The sequence below is a fragment of the Pleurodeles waltl genome, chromosome 6 (genome assembly GCF_031143425.1).
Source record: "Pleurodeles waltl isolate 20211129_DDA chromosome 6, aPleWal1.hap1.20221129, whole genome shotgun sequence".
NCBI lineage: Eukaryota > Metazoa > Chordata > Amphibia > Caudata > Salamandridae > Pleurodeles > Pleurodeles waltl.
The window spans coordinates 289,353,581-289,380,350 of NC_090445.1; the positions used below are offsets into that span (position 1 = coordinate 289,353,581).

The 26,770-nt window shown below is 43.1% G+C and overlaps 1 protein-coding gene across 1 annotated transcript in view; it reads left to right on the forward strand.

The window, feature by feature from the left end:
- LOC138299639 (long-chain fatty acid transport protein 2-like) overlaps positions 1 to 6,999 on the forward strand; it is a 645,148-nt gene extending 638,149 nt beyond the window's left edge. The window contains exon 10 of the mRNA XM_069238086.1: positions 6,573 to 6,999. Within this exon, the coding sequence (XP_069094187.1) occupies positions 6,573 to 6,749 (177 nt within the window). The 3' untranslated portion in view covers positions 6,750 to 6,999. The remainder of the gene's footprint in view (positions 1 to 6,572) is intronic.
- The last annotated feature ends 19,771 nt before the right edge of the window (positions 7,000 to 26,770 follow it).

Below are 26,770 nucleotides of genomic sequence, written 5' to 3' on the forward strand. Positions count from 1 at the left end.
GATACCTAGGCTTTTCAATCATCGAACATGGGTGGATTTTGGTCCCAAAGAAGGCTAATAAAGAAGGATTCAAAGAGAGAATGGTATTATAAACCACCAAATTCTGCTAGCCAGGAGAAAGTGGGCATCTTGGACACATTTCTCTTGAGGTTTGCTACTTTTCTTACACGTATACTAATGTATGCCAGCCCAAAAGATCATTAGCTGTGCAGTGGCGTAGATTATCTATTGTTGCCACCGCTGCCACTCTGCAATGTAGCAAGCGCAGACACCCATCTTAGGAGGATGTTATGAAAAGTTGCATCAAATTCTAGCAAATTAGTCAGAGAAGGTAGTTGGGAGATTAGACAATATTTTGCCAGATTTTCAGGAACTTCAAGAGAATTTTTTTCAACCGTAGTGGGGCATGAGCAAGCTTTAGACTGTTCTGAACCATACTCAGTACTGAAGAAGTATTTAGTATGACATTGTGAAGAGAGTGATTGGATAGTAGTAAACCTTTAGGTAATTTGGCTATACCACAGCAACAAAACCATTGGTAGTGAGGTGGGTAATGCTGGCTTATCTCCAATTGGTATATTTAATTTACTTGTAAGTTCCTAGTAAAGTGGTCCTACATGTACCCAGGATCTGTAAAGTTAATGCTACGTGTAGGCCATTAGCACTGATTGTACCACCCATTTAAGTAACCCTTTAAACATATCTTAGGTCTGCCATTAAAGACTGTGTGTGCAGTTTTCAACTGCCATTTCGACCTGGCATACTAAACCTTTTGACAGGCCCAAACCTTCCTTTTCAGACAATGTCACAATTATCATTGATCATTATTTAAAAGCTATGCCGTTTTTCAGCTTTAGCCATAAGCTTTTTATTAGTAGGCCTGATTAAAATTTTATTTTGAAATTAGTCTGAAGGTGAAAACAGGAATAGGGGAGTCCTTTACTCGACATTCAATTCAGATGCCTCACGACCTCTGCAACCTTTGCATCCAGAATATGGAAAAGAGAAAAAAAAATCAGGAGAGTTTCATGACTGTATGACACCAAAACTAAGCACTCACCATCGGATGGAGAAAGAGATCAACACCATGCCTGGGTGCTGGGGGTGTTCCTGGCAGGCTGGCTTGTCGTTGACGCTGTACATGGAATCGTTGTGGGGTTCCTTAAATATTCGCTCAGCTTCAGTCATGGAGCCTGCCCTGGAACTACTAGAATGGCAAAAAACTGCTGCTACTGGAAATCTTAAAGTGGAAAAATGGTGGTCAGTAGGAACTCGTACCAGTCTATCCAATGCAACGTCTGCTAAGGGGTTAAAGACTTCTACTCAAGGTCTAAAACACAAAACCTCACAAAGTGATCAAATACACTCACAGTACAGCCACCCCCGAGCTGATTAAAACCCAACAGTAATAAGTGTGAAATACAGACCTACCAACCTTAAGAAAAAATTCACTGTGTGAGAAGGGGCGTGACCTTGGAAGGGGTAGGATTTTGTGCCAGAACTACCTTGGAGGCACTTCTGAACCCTCCCCCAAAAAACCCTCGCCTCCTAAACAGAAGCCTGCTGAGACTGGTGCTGACTTTCTGGGTTGCTCTTACACTCAAAATAGACATTGCCTTTTAAAAGGCTCCAAAAACAAACAAGCATTTGCAATGCAACGGGTCTCACATTTGTCCGAGTTACAGCTGTTACCAGTTGTAAACTCCCAACCGGATTTTTCTTGCCACGTTACAGTAATGAAACCTAACGGTAAAAGTGCAATTATGTACATAACCGGCAAAAGTGCAATTAACTGTGTAACAGGGTCGATATTATGCAAAGCGTTCGACTTCTGCCAAGCAAGATCGCACTGCGAAAATAGAGAAAAAGTAGTCCACAAACCTGACAGGAAACAGCAAGCCTTGCATGTTTTCTGTGCTTGGTCGCTGCGCTCAAGGAGGGCTAACCACCGGAAAAGGCATGATGTATGCATGCCTTCCACTAATCAAAGAAAGCAGATTCTAACCGGCAAGCCCACGAACCGATGAAAGACACTGACATGACGTGGACGGGGCTCCGAGCCCTTTTCTAATTCCTAAAGTGTCTCGCTAGCGATACGCATGCGCAAGCACATGCAACGCAGGCTCGACCCTAAAAACGAGCTGGAAAGCTACTCTTCGCAGTGGCTTCTAACTTTGTTTCCTGCCCCCATGTGATATCAGCTTCTCACCCAGTGACTGTGTGAAGGGAGCCAATATCATGTGACACACAATGGCACCGTGTGAGTTGGCAGGTCTGAAAATAGTAGCAAAGCAGATTAAAATGGCTGTAACTCCAATAAGTGGCTGATTTCTTAGATGAAAGTACCCGCAGGTTGTATACAAAAGAACTAGGCCTTAATAAGGGCAAATATCCTCCCGAACCTTTAGTCGTGGAGCCTGTCCTGAAAACACTGGCGTGCTAACAAAAAAGAGTTGTTGACAGTACATTTCTTGAAGTGGAAACATGGTAGTTGTAGTGCTCAGGACAGTATGACCTTGTACTGGTTTTCCCAAGGAAGCATGTGCCCATGAAACAAAGACCTTAAAAAGTAAAACCACCAAAACATTTTATGTTTCACAGCCCAAAGTGATCCAAAAAACTCTCAATGACACCACCCCAAGAACTAATTTAACCCAGCAGAAAAAGTGTGAAATAGCAGCACAGGCGATTAAAATGGCCATAACTCTAGAAGGTTGGCTAGTTCCTAGATAAAAGTATTAGCAGACTGAATAGGACAGAACTTCACCTAGGTCTTAATAAATAGACACGAAAGAGAGATGTGGAGAAAACGCAAAAGAAGATATACATTGAAAATGAAACGAAAAAAACAGCAAAACTAGAATGGAGGCAAGAAGTAGTGAGATAGAATGCACACATCATGTGTGCACATCAGCGGCCATCTTGGAAGGGGGTTTCTTTAACCGGTTCTGTGCCGAGGACGTAATGGTTACGTCCTGCGGCACAGTGCTGCTGTGCCCAGGACGTAACCATTACGTCCTGGGCACCCAGCCCAGAGGGAGCGCTAGGGGTTCCCCCCCCACCCTCCAAGTCAGGGATGGAAGGGGAAGCCCTTCCCCTTCCACCCCCGACCCCCCAACCCCTGTGACATCAGCGCGCGAGCGCACGCTGATTGTCACAATACCTCCTCCTTCGCGCTGGAATATCAGCTTCCAGCGCGATGATCGGAAGAGAAATACAAAGCATTTATCTTCCGATCACGTGGAGGAGGCAGAGAGGCTTCAAAGGGAAGGAAATGTATTTCCTTCCCTTTGAAGTCTCTCTCTGCGTTTTGGCAGCTGGATTGAAAGCAATCCGGCTGTCAAAACGCCCACTAGACACCAGGGATGTCTTTTCTAAAAATGAAAGTGGCATGAGGGAGTAACCCCTTGGGCAAGGGTCGCTCCCAGGGGGGGCATTTATTTTTAAGGCCTTTTCTGCCCCCCCTGGGGGCAGATTGGCCTATATTTATGAGGCCGATCTGCCCCTAAGGTGGGCAGAAACCACTAGGCACTGGGGATTTTTGTTGTTGTTGTTGTTTTACAGATAGGGAGCGACCCCTTAGGCAAGTGTCGCTCCCCTGGAGGGGCAAATTGTATTTAGGCTATTTCTGCCTGCTTTGGGGGCAGATCGGCCGATTTTAGGTCAATCTGCCCCCAAGGGGGGCAGAAACCACTAGGCACCAGGGATCTTATTTTTGCGCCGTCACGCAAGGGGAGCGACCTTGTAGGCAAGGGTCTCTCCCCGGTGTGGGTGGGGGGCAAATTTATTTTAGGCCGATGGGGGCAGATCGGCCTATTGGTATTAGGCCGATCTGCACCTAGGGGGAGCAGAAACCTCTAGGCGCCAGGGCAACATTTTTTTTTGTTTGTTTGTTTTTTTAGAGATGGGGAGCGACCCCTTAGGCAAGGGTCTCTCCCCTGGAGGGGCAAATTGTATTTAGACCATTTCTGGCAAATCTGACGATTTTAGGTGAATCTGCCCCCAAGGGGGGCAGAAACCACTAGGCACTGGGGATCTTTTTTTTTGCGCCGTCACGCAAGGGGCGCGACCCCCTAGGCAAGGGTCGCTCCCGGGGGGGGGAGGGACAAATTTATTTTAGGGCATTTCTGCTCCCCCCTGGGGCCGGCTGAGCTAGAGGCCAAAATCCACAGGTAGGCACTTTGCAAAAAACACCTCTGTTTTCTGTGAAAAAATGTGATGTGTCCAAGTTCTGTTTTGGGCCATTTCCTTTCGTGGGCGCTAGGCCAACCCACACAAGTGAGGTACCATTTTTATCGGGAGACTTAGGGGAATGCTGGGTGGAAGGAAATTTGTGGCTCCTCTCAGATTCCACAACTTTCTGTCACCGAAATGTGAGGAAAATGTGTTTTTTTAGCCAAATTTTGAGGTTTGCAAAGGATTATGGGTAACAGAACCTGGTCAGAGCCCCACAAGTCACCTCATCTTGGATTCCCCTAGGTCTCTAGTTTAAAAAAATGCACAGGTTTGGTAGGTTTCCCTAGGTGCCGGCTGAGCTAGAGGCCAAAATCTACAGGTAGGCACTTTGCAAAAAACACCTCTGTTTTCTGTAAAATAAATGGGATGTGTCCACGTTGTGTTTTGGGCCATTTCCTGTCACAGGCGCTAGGCCTACCCACACAAGTGAGGTATCATTTTTATTGGGAGACTTGGGGGAACATAGAATAGCAAAACAAGTGTTATTGTCCCTTGTCTTTCTCTACATTTTTTCCTTCCAAATATAAGAGAGTGTGTAAAAAAGACGTCTATTTGAGAAATGCCCTGTAATTCACATGCTAGTATGGGCACCCTTAGAATTCAGAGATGTGCAAATAACCACTGCTCCTCAACACCTTATCTTGTGCCCATTTTGGAAATACAAAGGTTTTTTTGATAGCTATTTTTTACTCTTTATATTTCAGCAAATTAATTGCTGTATACCCGGTATAGAATGAAAACGCACTGCAGGGTGCAGGTCATTTATTGGCTCTGGGTACCTAGAGTTCTTGATGAACCTATAAGGCCTATATATCCCCGCAACCAGAAGAGTTCAGCAGACGTAACGGTATATTGCTTTTAAAATTCTGACATTGCAGGGAAAAGTTACAGAGTAAAACGTAGAGAAAAATTGCAGATTTTTTCACCTCAATTTCAAAAATTTTGTTTCAGTTGTTATTTTCTGTAGGAAACCCTTGTAGGATCTAAACAAATTACCCCTTGCTGAATTCAGAATTTTGTCTACTTTTCAGAACTGTTGCGGTTTCTGGGATCCAGCATTGGTTTCATGCCCATTTCTGTCACTGACTGGAAGGAGGCTGAAAGCAAAAAAAAGTAAAAATGGGGTATGTCCCAGTAAAATGCCAAAATTGTGTTGAAAAATTGGGTTTTCTGATTCAAGTCTGCCTGTTCCTGAAAGCTTGGAAGCTGGTGATTTTAGCACTGCAAATCCTTTGTTGATGCCATTTTCAGGGAAAAAACTACAAGCCTTCTTCTGCAGCCCCTTTTTCCAATTTTTTTGAAAAAAAAGAAATTTTCACTGTATTTTGGCTAATTTCTTGGCCTCCTTCTGGGGAACCCACAAAGTCTGGGTACCTCTAGAATCCCTAGGATTTTGGAAAAAAAGGACGCAATTTTGGCGTGGGTAGCTTATGTGAACAAAAAGTTATGAGGGCCTAAGCGCGAACTGCCCCAAATAGCCAAAAAAAGGCTCGGCACAGGAGGGGGAAAAGGCCTGGCAGCGAAGGTGTTAAATGAAAACCAATCTCAACGGTTGCTATTCATGTGTGTGCATGCGTCATGTCACTAGGAAAGAGTACTGGCAAAGCCAAATGCTATGGTTTTTAGAGCAGAGACCTATTGGCTTTGCCGGTGCATAGTTTGATTTTTTCATTGAGTGAACCTTCTTAACTGGCTGAAAAAACGTTTAGTTCAACTATTGGTCCGGCTTCAAAAAAATATACCATTTGGTCTTAATTGAGAAAACAGTTTTCAGACTAGCCCTAACCAAAATCCAGTTCAGGGAGGTATCTGATGACTATTCTGTGGTGTATTTGTGCTCTTATATATACAGATTGGTGGGTGAGAAAATGAAGCTGTGGAGGTCCTGGACGTCTGTATAAAATATTGAATTATTAGTTGTATTAATTATGTATTCTTTAAATTATAATTATCGGTTAAATCATTTCAACTAGATGTCTACATATGGAGAAAAGTCCATCAATAATCCTTGTGTCAGATGTTTTGAATGCACACATTCCACACTGTCTTTATGGTTTGCAAAAAGCTCACCTTTCCAATTTCAGGATTCCCCTTGACGAGTGTCTTATATCTCTCCATCATCAAGGCTTTCTTCTATTTCTGTAGTTTTCTTTGATGCTCATTACGTGGAATCTTATAACAAAAACAAACTATAATGAAGACCATGCAAAAGGTAAGCCATTTAAGCAAAGCACAACTTGCCCCAATAGACTGAGAGCTCCGGTTGCCGTGGGATCCTTTTGCATGTATGCATGGTTGATTCTCTAAAACTAACTTTGTTTTTTGCTATTTTCTAGGGCTCTATTGAAATCACAGGAACATACAAACAATGTAAAATGAATCTAGTGAAGGAGGGCTTCGACCCGTCTGTGATTCGTGATCCTCTCTACTTCATGGATGGCAAAACAGCTTGCTATGTTCCAATGACACATGAAATTCACGACTCTATTCAGCAGAAGAGACTGAAGCTCTAAATCAATAGGATTCAAAGTCTGCTTTTGAATCTTCCTTTATTTCCCTCTTGATGTGATGTTGATCTTGACAGTTTGTCAGCATGGATGCTCACCTATTCACGTATGAATCACTTATTTACTTGATGTTGATGACTAGAAACAAACCCTGTAAAGTAATTTACAGTATTAGTCTGATTCCTCTAATCATAGAGCTACACGTTATGTGGCAATTTACCATCTGGAATATTCTATTCGGCTACTTTGAGGTGGTGCCAACAAATAAACATGGAATACGATTGCGTAATTCTACTGTATTTGGGGACTTTTGTGTGCTATTTGTTGGTAAATTCATGTTAAAAATCCTTATCATTAAAACATGTTCAAGCAGCAGATAGCTACAAGCATCATCACTACTATGGGTAGGATTCACAAAGGTAAACTTACAGTATTCTTTAAGTTTACTCTTTTTTCAGTGTTCACAAACAAATGATTTAATAGTAACTCTCTGACTGCGGAGTGGGGCGAAGAGTTCCACACATAACAAGCATTTGCAATGTAACAGGTCTTGCATTTTCTTGAGTTAGAGCTATTGGCATTGTAAATTCATAACTGGACTTTTCTTACCACATAAATTGGTCAACCCTGCCTCATAATTTCATCTTTTCTCGCCATGTAATTCCAGTGGCCCTGCATTGAACTAAAGCACTTCAATTTACCTTCTTCCTCTATCTTAAAACATATACAATTATCATATAAACCTTTATCAGAAATAAACTTTTGGCATAAGAGTGTAATGCTCAAAACACCATAACAAAAATATCATTTGAGATGGATTGGAGGATGAAAGGAAAGAGGGAGTCAGGAGTAAAGGTGCAGAGGACAATAGGCGTAGTAACAGTGTCATGGGCCCTGGGATAAGAAAGGAAAATTGTTGACTGGAATTTCGGTAGGAAAATACAGCAGTAATTAGAGTTAAGTCCGTAGGTCTCTGGGACCTGGCGCCAGTACACCTGTTGATCCATTGATTACTAGGCCTCAGGAGAGAAAGCCGGTAGTACAGAAAACTTGAAGCGAAAGGAATACAACAGACAAAAGGAAGAAAGAGAAGAGGTCATTTTATGAAGAGAAACCGGACAGACATGTGATTTTAGTACATCACAAGTTTAATCTTCAGCGACACAACCTGGCGTCAGGCCGGCTCCAGGTCAACTGACCATTTCAGAACTCTGCTCGCCTTCCATTCTAGAACTTATGATGCAAAGATGCATCATAACACATCCTCTCCCGTTCATTAATGAAATACAAATAAGAAAAACCAAACACATTAAATTAACATACAAGAAATCAGAGTATAAAAACAAGAAATGAAATTTCAAATGATAATAATAAAAACATTCTCAATTTATCACTTATCTAACGAAATCCTTCAAATAAGAAGGTGGTCTCCTGATTCTCTTCCCGAGAACAGGATCGACACCATGCTCATGCCCAACATCCCCGGGAACAGGATCATCACCACTCTCACTACCAACATCCCCATGCTGTCGTCCAACAAAACCATCCAGTGATATTCTCCCCCTCTCACTAACAACCTCATCATCACCACCCATGAACATCATTCCTGAGTAAACTTCACCACTATTCCTTTCAAACATCCCACCCTTTTGATATAGGGTCACATTCTGAAATTCCACCTCTCACCATTCTCCAAAATTACTAAATACGTACCAACTCGCTGAACATGGAAAGGACCCCTGAACTTGGTCAAACCTCCCTGTATCCTTCTCAACTTCACTTTGACCCAATCTCCTACTTCCACCCGTAGTCTAGCTTGCCTTGCACCCCTCTTGAGAGACTTGTCTAGGTCATTGGCACGCACATCATCATACAACACCCCTTTCAACCAGGCTGGCACTAGTTTGGTGCTTGGCCATCGCCCCCTCATATCCACAAAAGGAACCCTCTCAGTAACATTATGTGGTGTGGTGCAAACCGGCCATACCATGTCTGAAATGGTTTCTCTGACATCACCCCGGTTTGCCAAAGCCAACTGCAAAGTTCCCTTGAGAAGTCTGACAGCCCTCTCAGCCACTCCATTTCCCCTTGGATTATATAAGGATGTACACGAATGCCTAACACCCCAAGCCCTTAAAAATCTTACCATCTCATGTGAAGTGAGTTGTGTGCCATTGTCCGTAATAAGGACTTTTGGGGCTCCTTCTCTTTTGAAAATTTTCTCTAAGACACCAATGGTGGTCTTTGTGGTGACATCCCTCAAAAATTCCACTACCAACCACTTCGAGTGGATATCCACCATCACCACTGCAAATTTCATATCTAGAGACAACTCCCTCAAAGGTCCAATAAAATCCAAACAGATCATATGCCAAGGCTTCCCCGGATCTCCTAGATGTCCACCCTCGCACTTCTCAAGAACCAACCTCTTTTCGCTTTCTCTGCACAGGTTACAACTTCGCACCCACTCCTTGATTTGATTATCCAAGCCTGGCCACCAAAAGTTTGCTCTCACCCTTCCGATGGTCAATCCTTGTCCAAGATGACCCTCATGTGCCAGCTGAAAAATTCAGAACCTCAACCCCACAGGAGGAACAAAACAGTCTCCCTTCATAATCACCCCATCACCACAGACAGAGAGTTCTTCCAGAACCTTCAAATAGGGTCTCACAGCTGGGGCAAGAGTCCTCTCTCTCACCTCTCCACACCTAATAATTTTAAGTACATCTCTCATTACTGGATCTCCTTCCATTTCCTCTCTCCACTGCAACACCGAAAAAGAACCTGTGCCGCTATCTACTGCATCTTGTACAGCGGCGACCTCACCTTCCATGTCTGCATCTCTCACACCAACACCATCAACCTCTTCCCAGTTCAACGGTAATCTAGACAGACACTCTGCCTGAACATTCTTCCAGCCTTGTAAAAACTCAACCGTGTAGTTATACTCCCGAAGTCTTGCCACTAGTCTAGCTAGCCTGGCTGAGCCTTTCCCTGCACCACCTGGGGCTAGGATCCTTATTAGTGGTTTATGATCAGTCCGTATAACAAATGGCAATCCCCACAGGTATACACGAAAATACTCAGCACCCCAGGCTGCCCCTAAAGCTTCTCGCTCTATTACCGAATAATTTTTTTCAGCTGATGTCAAAGTACGAGAGGCAAACGCCACAGTCCTCTCATCACTTCCATGGAATTGTGAAAGGACCACTCCCAAACCAGATGCACTGGCATCTACCGTGAGTGCAGATTTCAGACTCCTGTCAAACACAGTCAATATGCCTGCTTGGCATATGTCTCTCTTAATGTTGTCAAAACAAAGTTGCTGTTCTTCCTCCCACTCAAACTTATTTCCCTTGCATAAGATTTTTTTTAAACCTTCTGTCTTCTCTGCAAATTTCTCAACAAACTTGGCATAGTACTCCACAAGCCCCAAGAATGATCTTAGTTGATCTCTATCTTTCGGAACTGGTGCTTTACTTATGGCATCCAACAAAGAGCGTTTAGGCTTAATCGACCCCATAGCAATGGTATAGCCCAAATACTCAACCTGTTGGGCCAGTAAAATGCATTTCTCTTGATTTAGCGTGAGGCCAAATTCCTACAATTCCCTCAACACTAAATGTAAAGTGGCGTTATGTTCACCCTTAGTTTTCCCCATGACCAGAATGTCATCTTGGAAGTAAATTACAACATTTACCCCTTCTAGAACCTTAGTTATTGCCCTCTGACAAACACTAGCAGCCGATGCTAATCCAAATGGTAACCGATTGAATTGAAAAGTTCCTTCCGGGGTGACAAATGTTGTGAGTGACTTGGAGCTCTCATGCAACCTAACTTGGTGATAAGCACTCCTCAAGTCAAGCTTTGAGAAATATCTCTTGTCCTTCACAAAGGTAATTAACTCACTTATGTTAGGAAGAGGAAAGACATCAACCACAATATTCTGGTTCACTGAGCGTAAGTCTACACAGAATCTCAGACGACCATCAGATTTCTTCGTAATCACCACTGGCGAAACCCACTCTGACGCTTCCACAGGCTCAATCACACCATCCTCTAACATTTCTCCTAACAATTTTTTCAACCCATCAAGAACAGACAGTGGCACTCTTCTCAATGTATGTTGTATATGGGTAATGTTGGATTTCACTTTTACTTTGTGTACATAACCTTTGAGACATCCCAATTTTTTGCAAAAAACATTTTCCGCTCCAGTCAACACCCTCTCCAAGGTGAGTTCATCCACAACCAACATCTAATTAGGGGCTCTGGGATGTAACATGATATTTAAATCAAACTGGTGCATCCACCCCAAAATCGGTGGTCCTTCCATTGACACGTAAACCTTACCCGTGGTACATCTTGAGCCATATCGTATGTTGCCTTCCATGTACCCCAAGATGTCTATGGATTCTCCTTGATACCCCCCCCAGGTTTATGTCGTTAGGTATCAGATTGACATTCTGCCAATGCACTTTGAAAACCCGTTCAGGTATAATGGTGTACATGGACCCAGAGTCAATCATGAGTTCAACATCCTTCTCACACACTTTGAAGATAGCTGTAGGCCTAGACATCCTCCCTTTTTCCTGAGATATAACTGCACTTTTAAGTTTGTGACCCACATTTACTACAAAGACTATGGGCCTCATTCTGAGGCTGGCGGGCGGCGGTAGCCGCCCGCCTGGCGGGAACCGCCAAATGGCCGCTCCGCGGTCGAAAGACCGCGGAGGCCATTCTGGTCTTCCCGCTGGGCTGGCGGGCGACCGCCAGAAGGCCGCCCGACAGCCCAGCGGGAAACCCCTTCCCACGAGGAAGCCGGCTCCGAATGGAGCCGGCGGAGTGGGAAGGTGCGACGGGTGCAGTTGCACCCGTCGCGAATTTCAGTGTCTGCACAGCAGACACTGAAATTCTTTGTGGGGCGCTCTTACGGGGGCCCCTGCAGTGCCCATGCAATTGGCATGGGCACTGCAGGGGCCCCCAGGGGCCCCACGACACCCCATACCCCCATCCTGTTCCTGGCGGGCGAACCGCCAGGAACAGGATGGCGGTATGGGGTGTCGGAATCCCCATGGCGGCGCAGCAAGCTGCGCCGCCATGGAGGATTCCGTCGGGCAGCGGAAAACCGGCGGGAGACCGCCGGTTTTCCTCTTCTGACCTGCGGGGCACCGCCAGCCTGTTGGCGGTGCTCCCGCCGACCCCGGGTCGGAATGACCCCCTATGTCAGTAAACAAGCTTTCCGCCGTACTTTCAACCACCCCCACACCAGAATTCCCACTCTTGTTCACTTTACAAGATTCTCTACAGACTCTCGCATAATGGCCCATCCGCCCACACCTCCTGCAAATTTTGTTCATAGCAAAAAAAAAATGTGAGTATGTATCATGGAAGATGCTACCACAACGGGCTCAGTCCCTCTTACTCCTGGCCCCTGGAAAACTTTGTTCCACTTTATTCCTGGATGCTGATAGGCCATACTCTCTCTTTCTTCTCTCTCCTCCTAATTACACATACTTCATTTTCAACATCGTCCTGTTGGCCTGGATTAATCACAGATACATCAGTTGCCCTGTCTCTTTTGTTCATTTCCTTCATGCACCTCTGCGACTCCTCAATTACTTTAGCCATTGCAATAGCTTTCATGAGTGATAGATCCTTTGCTGCCCATAGTCTTTCTTGTATTTTCTTTTCCCTGCACTGCACAATCAACTGGTCTCAGATTAACTCTTCCATCATATTTCCGAAGCGGCACTTAATGGAGAGTTCCCTGAGTCTGGCCACAAACTCATCAATAGACTCATGTTCTGCCTGAGGTTGAGTGTAAAATGTGTACCTGGCCATAACCAGATTTACCTCTCTCGCAAATCGGTTCTCCAACCTTTTTATAGCCTCAGTGTAGACGTCATCCATAGGTTGACCATTGGGACCCAACGCTACTGACAGATACTTAAAAACTCTTTGTCCCTCATTGCCAAGAGCACTCAATAAAACAGCTTTTTTCCTGGCTGGAGAAAAGTTCTGATCATCAAGTGCTATGATGTAGTTTTCTAAGATTTCAATCCAATCTTCCCAACAAACGTCAGGTTGACCTGCTTGTGATAGTAAAAACGGTGGTGTAATAATATTTCCAAAAGAAGCCATGACAAATATTTCACCCAATGCAAAACACAGGTTTTATCTAAGAAAAGGAGAAAAATAGATGTTGTTTATTTTCCTCTCTCTCTCTTTCCTTTCTTTTTTTTTTTTCTCAACCCATATGACAGCCAAATACTCTGAAAAACAACAGTAGTCACTTGCTGGTGAGCAATCTAGTTTTAGTTTGTTTTTTTCCACAAATATGGCTGTTCCGATGTAACAAAGCATTAGAAAAATAAATAAATAAATATAAGATGGCCGCCGCGTTTCTAAAATGAGCAGTCTAGTCTTTCCTCCCTTGTTCGATGAAACTTAAGATGGCCGCCACTCTCCTGTGATAAGCAAAAAAAAACTTAAGATGGTCGTGGAGATCCAAAGGAAAATGACCGCTAGACCATCTCACGCGCATGCGCGTGTTCCGCAGTGTCGAGAATCCTCAGATAAAAGAGCAGCGCTGCCTCTTCCTCATGGCTCACCCGGGTCGCTGTTTCCACAAAATGCAGCTGCACAGGGCACAGTTAAACAGCAGGTGAGTCAGCATTCGCCGAGCCGCCAACCCCTCGTCAGCGCTGACGCGAAGGCAACAAACAACTGCATTCAGCAGCTGTAAGACCCAGGTTGTGTCCGCTCATGAGGTCAAGTAAGCTCGTCGCCAAAATGTTGTGAAGAGAAACCGGACAGACATGTGATTTCAGTACATCACAAGTTTAATCTTCAGCGACACAACCTGGCATCAGGCCGGCTCCAGGTCAACTGCCCGCCTTCCATTCTAGAACTTATGATGCAAAGATGCATCATAACAGGTCACAAAGAAATAAAAGAAAGAAGGGAAAGAAAGAACGAGAATATGAAAACACAACTAAGAGAAGAACTAAAGAAAACATGTGAGGCAAAACAAAGAAGAGAAGGAAGCTAGTGAACGAAAGATAAAGAGCAAAAAATAATTAAAGAAGTGTTAAAAGAAAGAGAAAATGAACAACAGAGAAAAAAAGAGATGGTGAGAGAAACAATCAGTGAAAGTTCCAGGGCATGTGTGTACTGACACATTCCCCACAGTCACAGAATGAGAAAACCACTTTGACACTTCAGGTCCCAACAAGTAACTTGAGGCTTCCACATGCAGACAGGAAAAAGAGGGATTTATGGTAACACTTGAATTGACAGTTAAAGATAAGAAAAACACCAGAACAAGGAAGGAAGAAAGATAAAAAAAAGTGAAAGGATGCATAGCGAGCCAAGAAAAGAGCAAAGAAAAAACACAAAGAAAGAACGAAAGGAAGAAAAAAATAGTGAAAGAATGATCACCTGTTATAGAAAAAGAGAGGGACGAAACAAGGAAAGAAATAACCACGTTTTTAAAAGTTTGAAAGAGGTAGCAAGAGGAAGAGGGAAATAAAAAAAAAGGAGTGTAGTAGAAATAAACAGTTGAAAGAAAGAGCGAAACTGTTAACATGTGGATGTTAAGAGCTGGAAAGAGAAAAGTGAGGGAGAAAGAAAACATTGAGAGTAAACAGAATCCCTCCTAAATAAAGATGGCAGCTAAGAATAGATTTATTTCGCTCCCCCTTGTCCTCAGACAGAAGTCAGAGTGTGGAACAGCAGGGGGCACTGCAGAACAGCAGGAGGTGCATTAGAGTTGTATGTGAAACCCAATACAGCAAACTAGGGGAGCTTCAAATCAGGATTGGGGGTGTAGATAGAGCAGTGTCCCCGACCAGTGCTGGAATAACAGGAAGACAGTGGGTGAGGAATGAGAAACAGAGGCTGTGTGATTCCTAGTATTGGAATAATGGGGCGCTGCAAGTTAGGGTTGAGGTCCACTGACAGAGTTATACGTGGGCTGCAGTATTGGAATATTAACGGGCACACAAGGTGAGAAGTGAGGTATGTTATTGGAGCTATGTGTGGAACCTAGTATTGGTGTGCCAGTGTTGCCGAGTGTTAGCCTGGAGGTGCCCTGGTGAAGTTGTGTTTGGGGCCCAGCATGGCAGTGTCATTGCCTCTGAACCACAGAAGCGAGGAGTTCTGAGGGGTGTGTGTGTGTGAGCCTTAGTACTGGGCAGACATGTTCACTGAATGTTAGAATCAATGGATTCTGGTGGAGCTGTGTTAGTTCCCATCAACAGTGGCATTGGATGTTAGACTTGAGGTGCCCTGGCTGAGCTGTGTTTTGCTCTTTTGAGTCCAGTATTGACATGGCAGTGGGACTGAATATTAGAATTGAGCTGCTGTAATGGAACTGTATGTGAGCGGGTCCCAGTATAGGAAAGGAAGTGACCTTGCGGGGGCAGAACTGAGGTGTACTGTGTGGGGTTCTGGCACGGTTGATGGCTTGGAGTATGTGAACTGAGGTGCACTGACGGAGCTGCGCCCGCAGTCCCAGTACTGAAACAGCAGAGTGTACTGACTGTAAGGACTAAGGTGCTCTGGCAGACAGCGTGTGTGGGGTTCTAGCACGGGCATGGCTGAGAGGCATGTAGTGTGTGAACTGAAGTGCACTTATGGAGCTGCACCCAAGGTCCCAGTACTGAAGCAGCAGTGTGTACTGAGTGCAAGAACTGAGGTGCTCTGGCAGACAGTGTGTGTGGGGTTTCTGGCACAGCTGAGGGCTTGGAGTGCATGAACTGAGGTGCACTGATGGAGCTTCGAGTGGGATCCCAGTATGGAGCAGAAGTGGGCACTGTCACTAAGGATAGCAGAGCCCTGGAAGAGCTGGGTGCCCAGGCTGTAAGCAATTACAAGTGATCCTCCGCCCTTGCTCTGGTGTAGAGAATGCACAAAGACCAAATGTGACCAAGATAATAGCCTGATTTATAGCCTTCTTTAGAGCTAAGCTCAGAGCAAGAATGCTGTGCAAATGAAAAGGGAAGCTTCCCTGGACAGGAGCAGGAAACAAAGTTAAGAAAAAAGTCCACTACAGACCAGATAAACAGGACAAAGGGTAATTATACAGTAGTTGGTCCCTGCTCTCACACAGAAGAATGCAGGACAAAGAGGCATGACTGACCACTAGCAAGCAAGGATTTTTAGATGACACTGAAATAGCTGGAAGCCCAAAGAAGAAGTATTTGTAAAAGTATACAAGAGGTTGTACACTTACGCTCAATCTAAAAAGAAAGGCCTGTCCAAACAGATGCTTTAACAGTAACTTTATGATTGCAGAGACTCCTCAGTTAGGGCATTGCACTCCACAAATAAAAAGATAAGCTGTCCTATCATTTTAGGAGTGGTAAAGTTACTATTGAACTGTTTGTTTGTGAAGACCAAAAAAGAGTAAACTTACACAAAAGTGGAAGTTTACCTTTGAGAATCGGGTCAACAATCTGTTCCCCAGTCAATAGGTATGTTGGGCCTGCGAAGGCCCTTCTCATGGAGTTACAGAATACCACTAAAATTGATAAGATTATGTAATAATGGCGCTTGGAACTATTGAACATATTTTTTGTAATGATAATTAAATATGGACTAAAGTAATGGTTGTTATAAACCCTGCGGCACGTGAAACTCCATTGCAGTAAGAAATCTGTAGGTAAGGTAAGTATCTTAAGTCAAAAGATTTTTTGGCCTCTTTCAATACTGTGTGAGCCCCATAAAATGTGTTTGAAAATAGCAAAAATAATTATTCACATCAGCCATCTTCAATTTAGCTGTAAATCAATGTATCAGTACCAGATTACATAAAGTGCCCCTTTGGTGCTAGTTTTCTCTCAAGGGGTATCGTGATATTTTGCTCCATTTCTCCTTGTGACAGTCGATACTGATTTGAGGTAGCAAAGTTCAGATAATGACAATTCCGTTACTGGATTGCAATGCAGATGAAATTATACTTCTAGATTGCCAATCCAATATTGCAGTATAATTAAGATATAAATATCCTTTCATTCAATTATGATTTAAAGGAATAATGGACACATAAGAGTAGCAATTAATATATAGGCCTATTTTTGTTAGAACACAATAGGTAACAGTACGGGTGCACAATATCATGTTCAGAAAGAAAACAGAAGAAGCAGTCCTACCCAGCTACAAAGTGTGTATTAATGGCCTTATTTCGTCCGTGTGCACATCTACTGGGTGCCAGTTGAATGGACTTAAACATTGGACTTTTCTCAAGATTGGGGCCATCGTAGTGAACCACCAAGGTTCCTTTCAATCTGATGTCAGCCCCTCTACTTTGGCACGTTCCGCGGAATTTCGTCATCGTGTCACAAAACATTATGCACGCCTTGGCTTGGTGCGCACGTTTCCTGATTTTTATTAAGGTCAACTAATTGCAAAGAACCCGCAGCTAAGCCTCCCAGCACTTACTGCACACTTCTATTTGTGAGATGATATGCTAGAACTCTACCGCCGTGTTCATCATATGTATACCGCAACATCACAGGATAACATTTAAGTGGAATTTTCTAAAATGTAATGTAACTCACCACAGCGGTGCAGCAAAGTGAGTGAAACGCAGCGCCATATCTACTAAGATGTGATGCTGTTTTTCTCTCCTCCAGCTCTGATGCTATTTTTCTCTCCCCCGTGCAAGGGTGTGTGTATGATGTCAATCACAGGCTTTGTGCATCCAATACAAAACCTATGCTGTACAGGATGCACAGTTTCTTTTACACTGCCTCAATGAGGCATCTGGTTTTAGCACAAATCCTAGTCTACGTACATAGAGATTTGCATCAAAATGGGACGTCCATGTGCCACCCATGAAATGCCCTCTTGACATAATATAGTGCAAAGTATTGCATAGTACTACTGTGTGTTACTTTGGTCAGCTTAACTAGTGTGGGAAAGTAAATCCCACCTAAGCACTCTAGTAGTATGTAACAACCCCACAGCTAAGCTAATGTCCAAGCAATAGTTTAAAGTTTGTCCGTTTCAACAACAGCTGGAAACTGGATAAACCTCAATAAAATCTTTCCCTATAGAAAATGAAAATGTGAAGTTCTGCCCATGTCTTGAGACCTACACCTTTTGCTTCGCTACTTTTGAAAATAAACATAAGGAGGAGAGTAAGAACAAAGAGTAGATTGCCTCCCAGAGGCGTGCACTGTAGTTGCCATTTCCCTGGTCATTCCTTTATTACCTACAAGCCTCTCTTGATGATGGTTTCAGCAAGAAAGGGAGAACACAACATTGTCTTCTAGTACTACAATCTGGAAAACTTTAGATGTCATTGACACACTGCAATATTGACTAGTTGTATCAGTGGGGTGATCTTCTGCAGTTTTGTAAAGTGGGTCATTGGTAGTGGTAAGTATAGGAAAATCCTCCTTTTTGCCCTGCTCACCCCCAAACGTTTTGGACAGGTACTGGTGGTTACTGTCTCCTGGCTGTGCCTGGGTACTGCTTACCAGTCCCAGGACCAGTGCTCTGTGTAAAGTGGATATGCAAATTAGGCTAATTATAATTGGAAAAATTAGCCTACCTATAAGTCCCTAGTATATGGTAGGGCATGGAGGTTTAGAGACCCCAGCATAGGTAGTGCCCCCATAGGTGCACTGCTGAGGTGCCCAGTGTCATTTTAAAGGCAGGCCTGCCTTGCTGACTGCTTTTAAATTAAAGTTACATGCAAATTAGACTTAAATTTAGTTCCAAAGTCTTAAACTACCTTATTTTTACATATAAGTCACCCCTAAGGTGTGCCCTATGTGTCCCTAGGGCTGGGTGCCATGTAACTATAAGCAGGGACATTATAAAAAATACTTTTATAAGCCCTGGTGAGGTAAAACAACCAAATTCGTTTTTCCCTCATTGTAGTGAATGGCCTCCACAGGCTAAAATTGGGATAGTTTATTTTAATTTTAAAAATCCCCTTAAGTAACAAATACCAGAAGTTTGGTATCAAATTAATTGTTATAATAAATGCCACAACTTCCAGTTGTGGGATTTAATATAACTTGTTCAGGTAAAGAGTTTTAAACTTTGCCTGAAAGTGTTTTTTCTGCTGCGCTCTGATTGGCCAGTCTCTGGCAGCCTGGCCAGGCTTCTTTGATGAGGTGTGAAGTGGTCTGGTTCAGCACAAAGAGATGTGCCTGTGGGAGGAGAACTCCCCTCAGCAGATGGGGAATCAGGAAGGGGGAGGGCTGCCAAACTGGTTTTCAAAGGCAGAGAAGGACATTTGGAGCAACCCAGCAACGCTCTCACATCCTGCAAACCCAGACAATTAGGTGTCCCCTTGATTAGATTAGGAGAGGGCAGGAGAGGGGTTTGTTTAGGATTTTTAGCCACACAAGTGGGTGGGCTCAGCCAGATGTAACCTCTGTAGGAAGGTAGCCTCTTTCTAGCCTTGTTACCCCCACTTTTGGCCTGTTTGTGAGTGTATGTCAGGGTGTTTTTACTGTCTCACTGGGATCCTGCTGGCCAGGACCCCAGTGCTCATAGTGGAAACCCTATTTGTCAGTGTGTTTTATATGTCTCCCTGGGACCCTGCTAGCCAGCACCCCAGTGATCATAGTTTGTGGCCTGAAAGTGTTCCCTGTGTGGTGCCTAACTGTGTCACTGAGGCTCTGCTAACCAGAACCTCAGTGCTTATGCTCTCTCTGTCTTTACAATTTTCACTGCAGGCTAGTGACCATGTTTACCAATTCTGATTGGCACACTGGAACACCCTTATAATTCCCTAGTATATGGTACCTAGGTACCCAGGTACCCAGGGTATTGGGGTTCCCGGAGATCCCTATGGGCTGCAGCATTGCTTTTGCCACCCATAGGGAGCTCAGACAATTCTTACACAGGACTACCACTGCAGCCTGAGTGAAATAACGTCCAAGATATTTCACAGCCATTTTCCACTGCACTTAAGTAACTTATAAGTCACTTATATGTCTACCCCTCACTTAGTGAAGGTTAGGTGCAAAGTTACTAAGTATGAGGGCACCCTGGCACTAGCCTGTCGCGTAGGCTCTCATTACCCTAATGAGACTACTGGATTTTGAGCAACAAGATCATCCACGATGTGGGGGACTGAGTCTGGCCCACGGTAGATGACGCTTGTCACTCCAAATCTGGGTTTTGCTCCAGCTAACTAGCAGTGCCTCATCTCTCCCAAATGGTGAATCAATTGGAGGTGAGTTTCCACTTCAAAAATTAAAACTACTCAGCTTAATGCTTCGGTAATGATTTATTGAGAGAAAGAGAAAGAAAAAAGTAATCAGTTCCAGAAGTTATTAGTCCAGAGAGTTTTTTGACAATCAGGAAGCTGGTGTTCAAATCATAAAACAGTCCAATCTGTTGATATCACTGGTTTGGAACAAATGGCAACATTCAGAAGAGGAACAGTCAACACGTGTTTCGCCCCTTAAGCGGATAGGCGGGGGCTTTCTCAAGGCCCATCCAGAACAGAATGAAATCTTCTGGCGTCCGTAGTCACAATTGTAAATAGAAATCTGGGATAGCAGTAAACGAGGGAAATCCTCTGCAGAGAATAGGCCAAACACTCCTCAGTGCGTCCTGCGTTGAATCGATTCAACATACAGTAGTGGTTCCCTGGCTGGAATCTCCCTCTTGACGTGTACTAGGACTAGAAAGTGTTTTTATAACTAACATGCATATGTTCTAAGAAAATGTCCCTACGTAAGGATGTGTATTTTCTACGAATGCTGGAGACTAAACTTCTACCACGTTTACAGGCAATGCACCAGACTGTAGCCTTGACTGAAGCACAGGACGATCAATAATGCATTATTTGAGAACACAGTGCTGAGCTAAGCTAAACAGTGCGATAGAAGAAATTAAAACAAGACCGTAAAAACTGGTTATTGTAAAATAACAATGCAAAGCTGAATAAAATATATCTAGGGCAAAGTGTACAGCGGCCTAGTATGTTAAACTAACGTGCATGGAGCTATACTTGAAATGGCTACACAACACCCTCCCCTTGTCGGTAGAAAGTGGTTCAAGCCAAAGCTAAAATGCCATAACCTAAAATATATCTAAAACCCTACTTAATTCTGACAATTCAAGACGACACACAAGCATACTACTCGGCAATTTAAAAATGAGCGTGCAGCCAAGAGCCGAATTCAAAGGAAAATATCAATTTAGGACAGTTCCAAATCAAGCATTAGTCATGGAAAGCAGGAGATCCTCCACTTCGGCAGATGACAAAACCGGTAAATCCACACCAAAAGCGACTAAAGAGCAGGTGTGTTCCATAGCCCCAGTGTCAACCAAGGCGGCATCCAGTGCAGTGCCTATTAACGAGTTATTGGTAACTTCCTCCAGGAAGGGTAGCTCGTAATCAGCTTCTCTGGTCAAACGCAGCCGCAGTGCGCATGTCTGGTAATGAACCCTCAACGAGAATATCAACAGATCAGCATCAATCACGGAGGGGTGTTGCTGTGAAAGACAAACTTCAAGTGCATGTTCAAAAGAGCACCAACGGCACTGAAACATGGGCTGCACACAATCCAAAACCGGTCTGAATGACAGAGACCAGTCACACCCCAAATGTTCCAAGGAGTGTTGCTCCGAACTGCTGCATCATGCGCTCACGACACAGCTGCGCTGTTGGAAGCGCCTTCATTTGTACTTGTTGTAGCGGGACAGCCATTGCGGAAAAACAACAGCAACAGCAAAATGCCAGCTAATAAAGCCAGAGTTATTGGAAATCCCCCAAAAATGCTTCCCAAAATTGAGTGAATAGCCGAAGGTATCAACCCGAATATAGAGGAAAAGGTGTGAACAAAACCAATCCCAACAGCTTTGAAAAAATGTGCTAATCCAGCCGTGCTGGACGCATTAAATATACGTCCCACGAGTTCACCAAAGTGTCTCGGAAAATTTGTATTTAACAGGGACTGTATTTCTGCCGACGACCTTGCCACTTGAATTGCGGAGGTCTCACGTGCAGATGTAAGGACCACATGCTTCTGAAACAATAAAGCCTTCAGTCTACTTAACTTGTCAAAATTCACCTTGGAAGTAGCAATGTGAGGCCAGATATCAGCTACCTCCCTAAATGTAGTCGGGGGAAACAACACGTTCCCACAGCATGGTACGACCTTAGAGATCGAAACAACGTAAACTATTCCGTCCCGCATACCACAACAGTCTTCACTATTGAGAAGGACATAGCTGCTGTTTGAAAGCACCTGCCGGTGTACTGTGTGCCATTGTATAGAGCGCGGCAAATACCATTCCCCATGTGCTACAGTGCTACAGTGTTCAACTGTAGGGACCATCCCAAAGGGCAAGCACATAGTCAATATTCTATGTTTATCCTGAGGTCCTCTATGGGGAAATACTGCCTCCAGCGCCGGATTTATACCTGGTGTTACTGCATGTGGTTGTGCTGGAGCAGCACGCGCTGGGTTTGTATAAAGTTTACATCACAAATTGTACTAATCGTCTGTATATAAGGATGTGTATGTTCTACGAATGCTGGAGACCAGTGGCGGCTGGTGAGGTTTGTGAGTGGTGGGGCTGGGCTTGGCATCGAGGGGGATGGGCATGCGCATTTTTTCGGGAGGTTGGTAGCAATTTCCCTTTCTTCTGCAAATCCTATTTAACAAAATAGAGATACATTTTTTAAGATAAAAAGGACCAAAATAGCTTTCATTGGCCTGGCTTGGTAGGCAAGCCTGACTTCCTTCTTTAGCAATGTGTACAGCCTCAAGACGTTTTGGGGTTGATAGCTCACTCACAACATGTATGTGAAATGAGTTCTCCTCTCCATGTGAATATGTCAGGCGGATATATAGAGAATAATACCATTTTAATGATGTTGCTGTTGCATAAAAAGGTTGGAGCTGTCTATTGAGCCAGTACATGCCAGAGATAAAATGGCATTCAGGATGGTCCAACAAAGTCAATGCCTTCTTAGTCCACATACAATAATATATTGTTTAGTTTTCCCATACTGAAACTCAAGATCATGCATAAAGGCAGCTCACATACACTAAAAAAAAGAAACATGGAGAGATAAAATATATACATGCAACACAGAAAATGCTTTTCTTACCTTTACTGTGTGTCTGTTTCTTTTCTGAAGCATCATTAAATATGTATTGGTTCAAAGAAGAAATAAACCTGTCTCCATGAAGTATGGGTTTACCCATTTATATATAAAATATATTATCTGACACCCATGCCCCAACACAAAATCTTGCTAGTCGTAGATAAGTCAACATGTGCCAACGTACACAAACATTGTTTTATCATCATTTATCAATCAAAAATGAGCCAACATTCAGACAACTTTGAAAATGTAAGTGCACCTTCATAGCATTTGCATCACTGCAGATGGCGATTAGACTCAGATTCTGCTAAACAAACACACTTGATCAACATGAAGTGGTGCCACCTTTATATAATTGTTTGAACTATGAACCTTTTTACTTTGGCATTGAGCAATCAAGTTTGACGTAACACGCCATGTGTAGATCTAAAGCTATTCACTGGTGTCAAATAATCTACTCTGCTCTTCAGTGGAAAAGGATATTAAGCCATATCTATTCAGCAAGGAAGACTGTCATTATAAAGCAGGAAATATAATCAACAAATTCACTCATTATCAGTCCATGTGGTACACATAGCCCTAGATATGGTAAACATTCTATAGGCTTCTAACAGTACAGCAAACATTACAGCTTATGATTTTGCAATTTGGAAAAGAACAAACAATGAATGCTTCATCAGCCGGATAGCCATCAGAAAATCCCTTCTCCTAAAAAAACCCTTTCTGTACTGCTAGAGTTTGCAAACCACGACTATAATACCCCCAGGAAAGATGAGAGCAATAAATAGACTCTTGTAGTTTCTTACAAGACTGGTTGTTGGTCAGTATGCGCCATCATTACGTATGTCATGGAAGGTACATTGTCAGTCTGTCTGGCTGTGGTTTTTGAGTTTGTCCAAAGCTTTCCAGAGTTTAGCTTATTTACATAACTGGGCCATATTTGCTGGTGAACTTAAAAAAAAAAAAAAAAGGAAACAGTGAAAGGTATATTATCTAATACCCTGAACAACACCAAGCTATGTGGCTTTGTAAGGATAAGCAAGCCTGAATTCCTCTCAGGCAATGCACAATACTGAAACATACATTAAATACATGGTGCACTTTCTTGCATACAAGGTACCTACGGTATTTCTTAATGTTACTTACAATACAAACTAAACCAAATCTGTATTCCCTAGGAACAATATTTTAAAATACTACATGCATTGCCATGGTTTCTATTTATACAGAAAGTTTGCATGACGTTCTTTAATGTGAGCAAACCTTTCAATAGTTCTTTTGTTGAATTCTGGAATCTGATGTATTAGTTCCTTTTCCATTGATAGCATGGCTAATGCATTTAGTCGAGCTTGAGTCATTGTGTTTCTTAAAAATGTTTTTATTCTCTTCAGTGTAGAAAAAAATCTTTCAGCTTCAGATGTTGTCATGGGCGTTGTAATGACAATTCTCAATAACTTTAGAGTCTCAGAAAAAGATTTCTGCAGGTTATTTTGACATCAAAATATATATAAAGACCTGGCACCACCTGTAGCCTGATGAAAATCCTGTCTTCCATACAGGATTGATAGCTCAGTGCGTAGTCTTGACTTTGTTAGCATTGGATATGCATCAACTGTTTCATTGAGAGCTGCACTAGGAAAACATTTGGCATGTTTTTGAAACAGCTCACTATGCAGTAGTGTTGCACTGACAAGATGCCTTGTAAATGCAAAGCGCTCCCTGGCATGCACCACAATAATGTCACATACTTCTTTTCCCTCCTGTATCAAGGTACTAATCTGGAGTTTGCGGTTTGTAAATTGACAATCATGGGGCAATTCAGAGTCCAAATTGTCAATGGATTCCCGTACCTTATTGATGCTTATCACAAAGTCTGAAGTGGCCCTTTGTACAAATAAAGTATCAACGTCTCGCTTTTGCAACTGATTGTATAAAATATTGACATGAGGCTTTATGCTGTGGAACAGCAGAAGAAAAAAAAGAAACTCCTTGTCTTCCAGAGTTCTGGTGAAGCCCTTTGCTTCACATACAGAAGTGGAATCAAATGTAGTGTTTTGTGTAATAGATTTAATGCATTCTACAAGGTCCTCTCTGTGTTCGTGAATTATATTGATAGCTCGAATGTTGAAGTTCCAGTGAGTTGCAGACCCTCTTGGTATTCTTCTTGCTACTATCTGTTCAAGAACTTCAGTCCGTTTTGGAGAACGGGAAAAAAATGCAGTAATGCCACCCAGTTCTTTAAAGAAAATTCTGACTCTGGATATTTTTGATGCAGCCTGTTCCATTATTAGATTTAGTTGGTGGGCGTAGCAGTGGACATAATGTGCATTAGGGTATATATCTCTGATTTTTTTTTGAACCCCACCAGAGGCACCACGCATGACACTAGCGCCATCATAGCTCTGAGCAATTAACTTCTCTTTACCACTCTGCTCTGGTAATATAAGGTTAAGTTCATTAAGAATAGCTGCTGAAATTGTATCTGCAGATGAATCTTTCAGATACGAGAAGCAATAAAATCTTTCTACCACCTTGGAATTGCCATCAATGTAGCGAAAAACAAGTACTGACTGTGTCTTGGTAGAGACATCAGTTGTATCATCGGCGTGGATAGCCACGTAATCAGTGCTTCTTAATTGCTGTACAATGGTTTCTCTTGTTACCTCCAGCATACAGTCAAGCAACTCATTCTGGATTGTCCTAGAAGTGCCTTTAAATACAGTTGCACTTTTCCAGTGTGCTTCCATTGCACTGTCTATACTGGACACAAAATCAACCAGCCCTCTGAAGACACCGGGATTTAGTGACTCTTCTGTTTCATCGTGGCCTCGCAGCGCCAATTCAAAGGCTCCACAAAATTTCACACAGTCAATCAATTTGGATAATATATAACGGTTCTTATCAACCTCCTCATTATGTTTGATTACTCCCTTGCAGTAGGATACATTTAACTGGAGTGCAATATTTGATTTTCCAAACAAAGATAACTTTAACACATTGGTCAAGTGGGATTCACTGGAGTCGTGTCTCTTTATTTTTTCTGCCAGATGCTTAAGATCAGTAACTCCTGTTCTAGTCCAGCTAACTTCACCCCCAAAGAGCAAGCAGGGGAAACAGAACAAGGCATTCTTAGAAGAACTGGCAGTAAGCCACTCCATTTTATCAAACCATGTTCGTGCAAACCTGCATGTGTAACCTTTCCCCCAGTCTTTTGCAGATTGCTCAATGTGTATGTCGGGTTTCTCTGGTCCTAGTGCTTTAACACGAAGTTTGTCTTCGGGTGTCATTCCCAGAAATGGTTATGTCAGTAAACTGTCTACTGTATTCATTTTTGCAAACAATTAAATGAACAAGACAAAGAAAGGCTAAACTAGATTATATATTCTTCAACCACTTGCAACTGCACTTCAAGTTACTTTTTAGCAACAGGTGATGAACTTTCTGCTGATTTAGTAAATCATGCCTCCTGATAAACTATCTGCTGAGTTCCTCAGGAATCTGGAGACAACTTTCTGCTGAGTTCCTCTCTTGATCCAATTGATAGGCTATCTGCTAATTTCCTTCCTGGCACTTGTCAACCTATCTGCTGCTTTTCTCTGGTGCCTGGAGAAAACATTTCTGCTGGTTTCCTCTCTGCTGCTTGAGATTTAGCTATCTGCTGACCTCCTCCCTGGTGCCTGTGAATAATTGAAATATGATATAAGCTTTGAGACTATGGACCATTGGATACAGAGAGTTGCGTGCAAAGAGACTTACAATCACAGCAACAGTAGCCCCGGGCCAGCCCCCAGCCCCAAGCAAGAGGTGTGTGCATTTTTGTTTTACAGATTAAGAGTTTGTTTTCACTTTTGTAATGGGGGCGGAGCCCCAACACCCTCATGCAGAAACCACCACTGAAACAAGCATCCTGGGATCGGTTTCAGAGTATCAC